General features: G+C 36.9%; 1 protein-coding gene across 3 annotated transcripts in view; it reads left to right on the forward strand.

Annotated features, from left to right (window-relative positions):
- Positions 1-13,735, forward strand: part of ano7 (anoctamin 7) — a 117,712-nt gene that overhangs the window by 84,826 nt on the left and 19,151 nt on the right. For all 3 annotated transcript variants that reach the window (XM_051922882.1, XM_028825716.2, XM_028825717.2), the window contains 5 exons: positions 1,331-1,429; positions 1,605-1,707; positions 7,995-8,106; positions 10,090-10,144; positions 10,886-10,983. In XM_051922882.1, the coding sequence (XP_051778842.1) occupies positions 1,331-1,429; positions 1,605-1,707; positions 7,995-8,106; positions 10,090-10,144; positions 10,886-10,983 (467 nt within the window). The remainder of the gene's footprint in view (positions 1-1,330; positions 1,430-1,604; positions 1,708-7,994; positions 8,107-10,089; positions 10,145-10,885; positions 10,984-13,735) is intronic.

A 13,735-nucleotide genomic window follows, 5' to 3' on the forward strand; every position in this document is an offset into this window, starting at 1 on the left:
TTTCAGTAAAGTCAGAAGGCTCACTACACTTTAATAGAAATTTCAGATTTTGGTAAAAGGTGCTAAAAAATACCTGTATAAGGCCATTATGAAAGGTTTGTTTAAAATTGTGATTGTTTTGTGCTCGCTTGACATTTCGAAATTATCTGTGAGCTGAGATATGACATATTTAAGACACTGCTAATTATTCTGTTCCATTTACCTACAGTTCTGTTTATAAAATCATGTATTTTGTATAATTTGTGAGAAAATTGCCTATAAATAACTTCCATCTGTGACTCCTTGTTTTTGTTAAAGAATCGATTTTAAAGTACAAAATGCAAGTTATCAGCCTCCTTTTGCCTCAACTAATTCCAATTACCCCAAAACAAAGTGCAAACAATGCCATGTCATAGAAACAAGCAGCAGTATTATTGTTCTTTTTAGTCTATTAAAATAAAGATTTTAGCTGCCTTATACTGTATACAGTACAGGATTTATTCACATACGCATCTTTTTCCTTAGTCTGCTTAATTTAATTTTAAGGTCACAGGGTACTGGAACCTATTCCAGCAGTACTGAGCACAAGTCAGGAAACAGCACTGGAGAAGTTACCATGATTACACTAACAATGAGCCAACTCAGTTATCACTTAACCTAATCTGCACATTTTTCTGTTGTAAGACGAAAATTCACATACAGTAGACCTGAGAAGATAGAAAAAATGATCACTTTTATAGTCTCAGTCATTCTTAAAGTGTCTGATGCTTTCCAGTTTATTCTCCAATTACAAGAGAGAGTTTCCAGAAGCTCATGAGTAAATGTTGTGGCTGGCAATGAGGAAGCAGTCGGAAGCAGGGAGAAATGTTGGGGTATCACCCCAGTAACCCTATTTAATCAAACAAAATGGGTGTTTCAAATGCACAACTGAAAAGGCACTGATTTAAGGTCAGTTTCCCAGGCTTTCTCATTCTTTGCTCTCTCTCTCTAGTACGGGTCTTTGGCTCTTAGTTGACTCAGGTCAATGTCTGCATAAAGATGCCACGTTACCATGCCATTGCTTTATATGGTGGATTGACAGAAGGAACTGGGCTTGTACTAGATGTCACAGTTGGGCTGTGGAGAAAGGAGAGGATAGTGCTGGTGATATTCTTAGGTATTCTTAGGTATTGCTTACCTCAGACAAGCTTATCTGGGGACCCCCAGGTGTGCATGTATAACAATATAAAGGATTTATTAACCTCTCATAAATACAGTACTTCTACATTTCTAAGTATGAGCATTCTTTATTATTGAAAAGATAATTAAAGCATGCCATTCTCTGCTCATTGGTTCTCTTCTTGCTTTGCAGGTCACTGTTGTGTTGATGTTTCTAATTGCAATCATCTTGTACCGGACTATCCTTGGAATTATTATCTATAAGTCCAAAAATGACTTCTTTGTCTCTTGGGTAAGATTGTCCACCCATATTATGACATTTGACCCAGAAAACCCTTCCCAAGTTTTGTGTTTGGGATGTAATTGAGTACTTGCTTTTTATTTTCATATTGAATAATATATATATATTCAATTGAATAACCTTGTTCAAAATAAAGGATATGGATTTTATTGTCTTTTTCCTCCAGGCAGGGAGAATTGCTAGTATTACAGGCTCAGTGCTTAATCTGCTAGTCATCATGCTTCTCTCCAAACTTTATACCTCACTGGCACATGTCCTGACTAGATGGGGTAAGGAAATATCCCTTTCTGTTTAAATATACAGTATATCTGATGTATCTATTCCTTTTTTAATATTGCTATTTTATCAAGAATTATAATGAAATCTTTTTTGTGAGCTGTATGCATGTGTCACTAGCTTGTGTGTAATAAACCACTAGATGTTAACTGCTGAGGCCTTGGATTTGGATCTTGTGAAATGTAACAATAGAATTGCACCGATCTCTGCTAGATCATATACTTTGGGATGTGCTATACTAAGATCGTTTTGAGGCTATATTTGCTTATTTGTCAAAAAGCGCTGGACTCAGTTTCTCCTGATCCCCTGATAGCATTATTTGGAACAATATCAGAGGAACTGTGTTTTGCTTGTTGAGGTGTGGATGTTATCTTAAAATTGAAACAAAAAAGAATGTAATAGTAGAAATAATGATCACAAAGATGTTTAGTAAGTTTATGCTCCTCGTTTCATCATCTAGGGCAGGAGTATGCAAGATCAGGCCTGAAGGGCCGCATCACCTGCAAGTTTGTGTTCCTAGTTTTTGAATAGATGCCAGTTACACTCGGCAACATTTTATGCTTCATTTTCTTTAACTTGCTTGTTGGGTACCCACATCTATTTTTTGACTGTTTTAGTCTTAAAAACAGAAAATGTTGCAGTTTCCTTGTTTTTTTTTTTTCTTAACAAGCTGAAATTACACAATGAAATGCAAATGACAAAGGAACCAGCAGCCCACCATGTAACATGTTTCCATTTGCACCTTTGTGTGATCATCATGAAGTTATCTGTATTAATAAAATATGTGTAAAGAAACAGAAGAGTAAAAAGTGAAAGACTGAGAAGTACTAATCTGCTTTTGGCTACAAATCATTTGGATGATACTCTTACAAAAGAAAAATGTATAGTTTAAGAATGACCTGAAGTGGCTGAATGAAAACATTAACAAGCCATAAAATTAAATTAATTCTGTTGTTAGCAAGGACTGTTTCTGGAATAAGCAATTTTGTTTGAACTAAAACATGCCACTACTGTAGCCCTCCAGAACCAAACTTAAGGACCCCTGATCTAGAGCTTTGAGTGAATATGTTAACTTCATTGGAGGTGAATGAGAAACAATTGCATTTTCTCCACTTTAGTAGCCACATTTGCCATTTTTAAACTGTCCACATGTATGATACCCATTAGCAGACTGCTAGTGCCTTCATATATTTAGTAAATTTGTTTTCAGAATGTAATCATCATATTGTTTTTATATTGCATCACCTTAAACTGTAGGGGAGAAAAGATCTTCTTGAATCCTATTTTTTCTAGTTTTATTTTGGACCTAGAGTTCTCTAAAACTAGACATTTACATTCTTGTTTATTTAACATTCATGTTTATTTTTAAGCTTTAAAGCTCCTCAGAGACCCACTATCAAAGGAGTCTTACCCCATAATCAAAAATTACACTTCCATCCTGGATCAAATAACAAAAAAAGTGTGTTTTTATTTTGTAGTTAATGAGAAATAACAGGATAAGGATTTGAGGTACCAGTGGATATTCTTGCGTAACATCTAAGTTGAAATAGGTTGTATGAAGTAAAAAAAAAGTATTTCATTATCAATGCTGTGTTAAAAAAATAAGGTCTCTTCAGGAACCAGTTCACATAAAGGCTGGATCCAACGTGACAAGGTATTCCTGTAGCTGATGGATTTATGTAGTGGGGCAGGATGATCGATGTTCCCAGCAGAAGTGATGTCAGTGGTTCTCTCAATTGTTCTCCTCCTTCTAGGGCAAAGGAATATCGGGTTAGTGGCAGTGTCACACACAAATCCTTCCCTGTAATATTTGATAAGCCCATGAACATTAGACCCATCCTTATCTCATGAACTTGACAATTACTATAAATTTATTAAACAAAAAGATATGCCCAAAAGAAAACCTAAAGTAACCAGAAATTGTAAATCAAAAACAATGCCAATACCAATATAAAAAATATCAGTAACAAAAAGTACTCTCAACATAGCTAAATCAAATATCCAAATTGGAACTGAACAAGAGAGTGAACATAAATGCCACAACAGCTAAATTATGGCCCATGAATCTTTTAAATTAGAACTGCAGCAGTCTCACAACTGTGACATCAGGGGGCCTTGTCCCTTTTGGTTCCATTTCAAGTACATAAGGGACGTAACATAAAGGAACAATAAACTTTTCACCTGACCTTAATTGCTGTCTTTCCAAAGAAAAATAAGGACTTATTACAATAGGCTTCATACAGACCAATTTCAGTTCTGAATAATGATGTTAAAATACTCTCCAAAGTTATGTAATATCTCAAGACCAAACCAAATTTTTTAAAGGCAGACACTTAGTTCCAAACCTTCAGTTTATTGTATTATAGTCACCCATATATTGTAATCTTTTGGATGAAGAAAAAGCCTTTGACAGAGTTGAATGGGACTACCTATTCAACACATTGCACAAAGTTGGGTTTGACCTAAATATATGTGCATAGATAAAATTGTTTTATACCAGTCCAGAAACCCATTTGTATTAACAACATTATCCATATTACTAACCGAGAATGCTAAACCGGATGATGGACGCAGGCACATCCGGCAATGGGCCGTAGCTGCAAAAAAGACGTACTGCGCAGGCGCAAAAAGAGTCCGCGAGAGTCGGCTGAGGAGCCGAGAAAGGCGGACAAAAGAGGGCGAGAGAGGCGGATGAGGGGCCGCGAGAGGCGGACAAGACCACAGAAAAAAGGAGTGAGCACAGGAAAAATGGAGAAATGAGGCGCAACGAGCACCGAAAAAAGGAAAAGGCACATAAAAAAGTAGTCAAACGCAGGCAAAGCACGAAACACATTGCACACGAAACTAGACCCAAAAAAAAAAAAAAAAAAAAAAAAAAAAGGGGCCCGCGCACAACAGCAAGGCCCCCCCCCCCCCCCCCCTACAGGCACCGGACGGGACACACACCAAGAGGGAGATTCAACAAGCCCATGGAACACAAAAAAAAGAACACAAAACCACCCCACAGACCCTACAAGCAAGGGACGGGACACACACAAAGAGGGGGATTCAACAAGACACAGGAACACAAAAAGAAAGAAGACGCTCGCGCGACAACAATCCTCATCCCCCCCCCCCCACACACACACACACATCCATAAGAAGTGACACCCAAAGCCACATATTCTAAAGTGAACATCAACACCTTCACACTAGACAGCATAGGTGTCAGCATTGGTGGATCTCCTTACAATAAAGCACTATTAACCGTTCAACTGCAGAAAAGGAAACATATTAACAGTGACTGCGATCCTCCTTATTACTTATCCGTATTTCGCATGCTGAGAAAGAAACAAGTCATGAATACATGGTCACGGGTACAAAACGAAAAGGAAAGGATAACAGGAACAAACACACGAACACGAAAGAAACAACAAAATAGACGGCTATGCAGCATAGGTGGATCTCATTACAATAAGGCACTATTAACCGTTCAACCGCAGAAAAGGCTCCATATTAACAGTGAGTGCAATACTCCTTATTACTTATCCATATTTCTAAAAGAAAAAATGTCTCGACTCCAAAAACGCAAAGCTCAACTAAAGCTTCTAACTAACGATGTACCTAAAAGTTAAAACTTTATGAACTGCATTAGATCCTACAATAGTTCATTTGCTTTTGCATGTACCGGAGTAAATATCAGTGCATCGCATTGGAACAGTGCACCCTGAAACAAATCAACAACGCAAATATGCACAAATCTACATCCTAGATCCACATGACGCAAACTATCAATCAAAGTGCTGCATCGCAACAGGCACGGATTCAAAACGAAACACCTCCCGTCTCAGACATACGTTAATGGCAGCGAAGGCTACAACGGGCTTCTCACACAGCACAGGCAAATTGATTACAGCTCCAAAACAACACGTCCCAAATACTACACATGCAACAACGCACCTCTCAAACGGCACAAGCAAAAGATACACCAGGAAAATTCATTTGGATTAATGAATGTCATTTGCAATCGTTGTCATTCAGTTCACTTCCCTGAAGAAACAACTGGCAATACAAGTTATACATTTACACGTTGTTGTCAAAAGGGTCAAATTAGACTGCCTTCTTTACATTCATATACTGAATATCTACAGAAGCTTATAACTGACGATGTACCTGAAAGTGAAATCTTTATCAACTACATTAGATCCTACAAATCGGTATCCACTATGAACATTAACGGTGGCACTGCACGTGACATCCGTCTTGAAAAAATGTTGTTTATTGATGAATGTTCAATGGCATGAAGTCACTTACTCAACACCATTCATAAACTTCTACAAACGTTTATGAATAATAATATTCGATTTGCAGGAAAGGTACTTTTATGAGGAGGAGATTTTAGACAGTGATTAGCTATTCTTCCAGATGCCATGCACTCAGCTATTGTTCACTGCACCTTAAAATACGCAGACAATTGGCATTGCTTTCAAAAGATACAGTTAGTAAAAAAGATACGATGTCCAGAACCAGATCATAACAATTGCTTATTACAACTGAGAGATGGTACACTCACCAATACAGATGGACTTCAGCCACATATTATTACAATTCCTCAAGCCTTTATCTGCGACGACTTAGTTACAGAGAAATTTGGAACAGCAATCTCATTAGACCAAATGCCCCATTTAACACAACGCACTATATTATGTCTAAAAAATATTAATGTGGAAAACATAAATACCCAAGTCATTCCATTACTTCCTGGAGAGACACAACTCTTTCTAAGCTCTGACAAACTTGACTCTGATCACAACAATAACCATCTTAAATGACCTTACAAGTTCTGAGCTGGAATTACCTTTTACACTGAAACGGCGTGTACAAAGAAATTTTCAAATAAACCTTTACACTGTGCCACACACTTTATTGTTTGCTTTCTATTTGCATCATCTACACCGTCACACTATTCTATATCTCATTCATACATCACGCTCTTTGTCATTCCCAACACCAGGGGTTGGCGAGCGAAGCGAGCAGGGGGCAGAGCCCCCTAGTCTAAAACTAATTCATATGGCACTTGACAAGGATGCCCTCTTTCACCATTGGTTTTTGCAATTGTCACATACACATCACATACACATGGAGATCCTAGTCACACAATTATATATGAGTGATGCCCTACTGCCAGTCACTCTGTAATATCCTGCATAGGATCCTTTCCACTTAAGTAAATAATGGTGATGCTACAGGCCTGTCGCTTCCCTGTACTCTACATTGGGACTCACTATCACCAGTTCTAACACACATGCGAGGGTCCTAAAGACGCACAAAGGCTCAACACCCTTTTGTTTCTAAGTAAAACAGAGTTTTACTTCTACCACACCTGTTCTTCTGTTGAGGTACAACCTCTCTGCCTTGATAAACCTGTGGGCAATAAAGCAGCAGTCTTCCCACACCAGATACCATAATGTTTACTTAAGTCACTGAAGATATCAAGATGAAGTAGGGAAATGTAAAAGCAATGTGGCATTTATTAAAGTATGAGAAATAACAAAGAGATGGTATAATAGAAAAAAAAAACATATAGCAAAAATGTGGATTATAGTCTTAGAAAAGCTTACTGAAAATCAGTATGTTCAGGGGTGGATGTTGTGCTGGGTAGCTTTTTAATTTAGTAGTTGGTGTGATGCATGAGTAAAGTTCACCAATGTTCACACAAAATGGTCCTTCTTTCTATCTCCGATGTGTCTTGGTCTCTGATATTGTTTCCTATGCAGTTCCTCCTCTTTTGGTCCCTTAGATAACTATTATTTATATTAAAATCATATATTGGGTTTTAGAACATGTGATGTTGCAGACATATGATTGGCTAACTGCTCTGCTGATAGATGACTCTGTCCAAAAGCTTTGATCTTTGAAGTCATCTGTACAATCTGTTATTGTTCCTGTTTTCTTTTAAGTTATAAAACTTTTCTGGTCAGCACCACAAACTGTTTGGATAACACACAGATGCATTAATGTTATAAATTACTGGCACAAGGTAGACAGAATGTACAAATGATCAAAAGGAAGAGAATATGCAGAAGTATTTAGATAAGTTGCTTTCAAACATCCTTTTTTAAATTAGCCAAGTCAAATGCTTAAGAGTTTTATAAAGTATAGTTCATCACGGTTCATTTAAGCTAAATTAAAATTTAATATAAGCAGTCTGTAAGTTCAAAATATGACCATTTTACTCTCGAAGACACTCCCTAATGGAAGTTTTTTTTTTTTGTTTTGTTTTCTTATGTTTGTCTCACAGAGATGCACAGAACTCAGACTAAATATGAAAATGCCTTCATTTTAAAAGTTTTCATATTCCAGTTCATCAATTTCTACTCCTCTCCTATCTACATTGCCTTTTTTAAAGGCAGGTAAGTCACATGAATTTATAAACACGTTCAAAGGAAATTCTGCTGCTAGCTGAGCCATTTCAATAGTAACATGTGGGTTGAAATGCATTAACATATTTGAATAAACCATTTTACCAGAGTGTTAAAATATTAAAATCCTAGGTGGTTTCTGAATCTGGTCCTCATTAGCCCATTCACAAAGTCTATGCAGCTTACACATTCAGATTTAATAAGCATGGATCATTCATCAAATTTTAGCACAGCAACTCCTAGTCCCCTATTCTAGTTAAAATAAAATTGAGTGAAGATCTGAAGACCACAAAGGTGGTACTTTATTATCTTTCCATGTTTTTCCTGCGTAGCCTGACTGATACTTCCTCAAAAATATGACTACACATCACATCGACCCTGACTCTATGCAGATCCCTATGACACTGATTGGACAGTATTGTAATTATGTATTTCTTGAAATGCATTTCTTTTCATCTACTGCTATTCAGAAGTAAATATGGAACAGATCGAAGAAAGACTTGTCGAAGTTTAGAAAATACACATATTTATATGATATCTCATTATGTTCACTGCTCTAACAGACCATCGTCTCCGGCAATGCAATCTTTTTCATCTTTGTAGCTCAAGTTTGATCATTTGCTGTACGTATTTTATTAATTGAAGCTCCAGTAAGATTTATTGGGTTTTGTTCACCATGATTTTTTGCCTGGAGAATGTATACTGGAAATAGATCATTCACTTTTCTTGCATGCTACAAATGCTGCCATCTGGTGTTTAGGTATGTATCTACAGCACAGTGCAACACACAAGTATAAACTGCTTTTGATGGTGTAGCATAGGCATAGCCTCAATGCAAAAGTATACTTCTGCCTTACAGCTTATCCTGGGAAACAGTGGGCACCATGCAGGAAACAAGCTGCCAGCTCATTACAGAACCCATTCACTTCTTCAGGTCCAGTTTAAAGTTACCAGTGACTCTGACCATGTGTGGGGCGAAGGAGGATACTGAGTATTGTGTATGTTTCAGTCCAGAGCTATGGTCAGCAGCATTAAGTACTGATGCACATAATAATGTCATTGGAATATGTAAGACAAATTGTATATTTTATTCTCAAGGAAGCATATTGTGGGGCAGAAGATAGCTGATTAGGTGGTAGTGGGGTTACCTTTGAGATTTCATAGTCTCACTGTTGCCTGGGCTTTCATTTCTCTGTATGTTCTTAAATGGAAAATATTTATACATTTGTAGGAGAAATGGCTTTATATTGAAGAAAATTGCAGCATATCAACATTACATTAAGTGAACAGAGCAAATACTCTAAGCCAAATAATTATAAGCATCTTGTACCAACTGTTATCCCCATCCCTAACATCTACAAATCCTTAGACAGACCTAATGGACAGTCGTCCCTACAAAGAACAGCATTCTTTTCCCATTTAACTAAATTCAGTTTTTGAACCCTGTTTCCTCCCCTATGAATAATCAAATTGTCAGTTATGTATTTGTTAAAGATATTGCTATTGAAATGTATTACTATTGTGTATTGCCAATGTTTTTTGTAGTCATTTGAGTCTGCTGCATTAGTCACTGTATCGTGTAGTGTATTGTTTGCAGCATTTTGGGGCTAGAAAAAATTTCTTTTCATTATTTGAAAAGACTTGGATCATACAATGGTACAGTGGTTAGTACTGTTTTCATGTGGATCTTAGATTCAAAACCCATTCTTAATCACTATCTGTGAGGAATTTGCATGCTCTCTCTGTCTTTGTATGGGAATATCTTATGGTACTTCTGTTTATAATTGTAAATGGTACTCCATGTTGGGTGTGTGTATGACTGAGTCTTGTGTATACATGGCATACCTTCCAAGGCTGGTTAATGCGATGTGCTCCAGCAACCTTGAATTAAGTGGGTTTGAGAATGTTATGTTATATTAATCTTCACAGCTGCTCACATATATTCAATAAGCTCTGACAATATTGTTTTTTCAGGTTTATTGGCTACCCTGGGCATTACTACACATTATTTGGAATCCGTAATGAGGATGTGAGTATTACTTTTTGAAGTATTTAATTTGATCTTGAACTCTGAAATAAAGAATGGTATAATGCTTCGTTGGTGTAGTATCAGTTATAATAGTAGTAGCTGTATTGTCCTGTGAATGTGTGGCCTTTTTTGGCACGCTCCTTTGCTCCTCAGTTTTTCATTTTCGTTTAACAGTTTATAAGAGGCTAATTAATTTAATTACTGTAGTTTTATAAATACTAACAAAAAGGTGATTTTCTATTTTTATATGAAACTGCAATGAACAGTAAATAGAAATAACTGATGAGAAAAGCTGGCATCACAAAAAAACTTGACCAAAATCAATTTGATCACAATGCATCTTGCTAAAGTTTTTCACATTAATTAGAGTAGGTTGGGATCAATAGGTTAGTTACACTAACATTGGTTTGTCTTTTTTCCTATAAAGTTTGTGAAAAGTATAATCCTCAACCAATCTTGAAGTAGTGCTTATCACTTACTGTATAGGCATGTTCTCATGAGAAGGCCACACCTGAAAAGAAGACCACTTGCTTTACTTTCTAAATATTTAACAGAATTGAGGAAATGTGTATGCTTAGCAACAGGTAGCATGCAAAAGGAGGAATGAGAGGCAGAATCAACCATGACAATGGGAGGATCCTGATATTAACAGTTTTACTTTATCATTAATCATCACAATGTTTTCAGCTGTCATCTACTAATATCAAAGTATCATTTATGTATATGTTGTGTTGTTGCCAGTGTGGAGCAGGAGGATGTCTCATTGAATTAGCTCAAGAACTGCTTATCATCATGGGTGGAAAGCAAGTCATCAACAATGTGCAAGAGTTTGTTGTGCCGTAAGTGTAACACAAATTTAATTTTACACAGTCCAGTTTTCTGTCTTATTTCAAATTCAACAAGGAAAACTTGAAATTAGACTGGATTGCCTAGTCCACTTGATTGAGAGTGTGCTCTCAAAGGTTGGACTGATGTAGATAAGGACACTTCAACATAAGACCTACCCCATAGATATAGGTTCCCAATAGTTACTAACTCCAGTGTAAGACCATTATAGTCACCGTCAGACATGTTATTAAACCAGAAAGACAAAGAAGTGGCAGACACAGTCTCCACTAAACAGGGAGGACTTGTTTTAGTAGGAGGCATGTTTTTAAGAACTTAACTGTGGAGATTTGCATCAGATGACTGGTTGGGTGGGCTGTTCACACGGTGAGATGATAGACAACCTATGTGAGAATGTGTTTAAGTTGCTTAATAGAGGTGGGAAGACCTAGATGCGGCCTCTTTAAGACATATTGAGTGAACTATTGGGACAAAAACTTTATTTTAAAATATTGCTTTGAAACCATGAGTGATGACTTGTCATAAACCTTTATCGCCTACAAAATCAATAATAGTCATTTTGCATTCAGCAACCTACCACTGACAACACTTATTGCTTTAGTCTGGAGATGTGTCATTGGTATCAAAAGATTTCTATCATCCTGTGTTGCTTAATGCTTTTATGTAAAAAAAACCTTTAAAACTCAGATGCATTCGAGGAGTTGGGTTTTGAAAGTTTAAAATACTTGTTGAAACCCATTGCAAGCTGCTCTTACAGTTTTTTTTTTTTTAGTTTTTTTTTATTTATTCAATTTGTGGAAAATATTCTTGCTATCTGTAGTATTAAGACCAATGTAAATTCTTTGCTTAAATCTTGTTTTTGTACTCCTAACTCATTTTTTATAAAACATAAAAATCAACCACACCTACAATAATAATCCTTCAACTGGAGTACCTAAGGAGACATGGAGAACAACCTAAACAATCTTCACAACTGTGGTAAAGTGCATCAGTGGCCCATGGCTGTGTGGTTTTTTTTAATAAAAACATAAGTGCAGCTCAGGATTTGGTGGTGTGGATGTGTGCCTGTGGAAAGCCGTGCAGCCACGGGGGTGTTCAAAGAGGAAATTGGTGGATTGCTAGTTCACATGTAAGCACAATCAGCCGGGCCATTCCTAATTGCTGCTCCTCTGCTTGTTAAGGCAAATATCTACACCCTTAAAGTACAAAAAGGATCTCAGTAGGGTAAATGAAAGGGAGAAAGAGAAACAAAGAAGGGAGAAAATTGAGAAAGAAAGTTCACAGAAAACAACAAGTGAAATTAGGTAATCAAGACACTGAGGTTGGATGGGAGCAAAAGGAAGAGCATTCCAGAGGCAGATTGCTCCTGCCGAGTATTGGCTTTTTGAGGGCTGCCACTTCAGTAAATATTAAACAAACAGAACATAATATTCTCTGATTCACTGATGCCGAGGGATGGTGGTGGGATGACAGAGCTGGGCTTTGGGTGTCACATCTGGTTACCGGCTAAGGTGACTGGGAAGAAAGCTGATAATGGCTGATGGCACTCACCAGCATCTCCATCTGCTGAGCAAACCAAGAGGGTGGGCAAAGAATATAGCAGAGAGAGAGAGAGAGAGAGAGAAAAACACTGGGGGATCAGAGAGAAGCAGACTGAGATAGAAAACCCAAATTTAACTCTGTGGTTTTAACCCTTATTTTAACATTCTCTTGGATTTATCTCCCACACAGGCACTTATTTTATGGATTATTTATTTACTGTGCTGGATTGCACATTTGAATAAGCTGTAATTTTTGATTGATTGTTGAATAAAATGCACTAAGTATTTCTTGCTGCAGTCTCATTTTTTTGTGTCCTCATTTTACCAGTCCATCCTTGGTATATTACTATCAAAGCCCTGGAAAATGGATTATGTCAAGACAGCAGGCACCTGCGGCATTATAATGATACAGTAGCCTTTGAATACATTTTGTAAAGGTCAATTTAATTTAAAGTCAAAATACAAGTCCCCCTAATGGCAAATATTATCTTCTATTGTTCACTTCCATCTCTTAGTTGTTTGACACTGGAATTCACTATTGACTTGCTAAAATGTTCTAATAGTAGTTGGCTTCTCATTTGAAAAACTCTCTAACATTGTGCATTGAGTGGATGGTGAAATTATGTGACAGAGCAAACTGGAATCAGTGGGTCAATGTTTAAAGACAGTTATTTTATTCTGTTGCGTCAGAGTTTGCTATTGTATTGGGCTAGTCAGTTTATTTTGGGTACCTAAATCAAATGTATATGTTTATGGTGCTGCTTTGGTAGGATTATGATTTTGCTGGCATTGTCACTGTAGTGTACAGATCTGCCATTAGAAGTAACCTGTATCAAAATATAGAGCCAAATACATCTGTTAGGGACTTTATAACTCAATTTTACCAGCACAACTTTTCTCTAGCATTACTCTGGTATATGGGTGCATTGCTTCTATGACTCTTCTAGAAACAGACACTTGTATCACCTGCCACTTCAGTAAATATTAAACAGTACATACAGTAATATTCTCTAATTCACTGATTCCAGCTCAGGGGAATAGGTGAGCGGTGTAAAGCTTCAGCCTATTATTGTAGCTTTGATTATAAAGAAAAGAACCAGATCCATCACTTGACTCACTCATGTAAATATTTCCATTTACCAGCTAACCTAATGCACATATTCTTGGGATGTGAGAGCAAATCCTATGCTGACACAGTTAAAAT

The sequence above is a fragment of the Erpetoichthys calabaricus genome, chromosome 2, assembly GCF_900747795.2.
Source record: "Erpetoichthys calabaricus chromosome 2, fErpCal1.3, whole genome shotgun sequence".
NCBI lineage: Eukaryota > Metazoa > Chordata > Cladistia > Polypteriformes > Polypteridae > Erpetoichthys > Erpetoichthys calabaricus.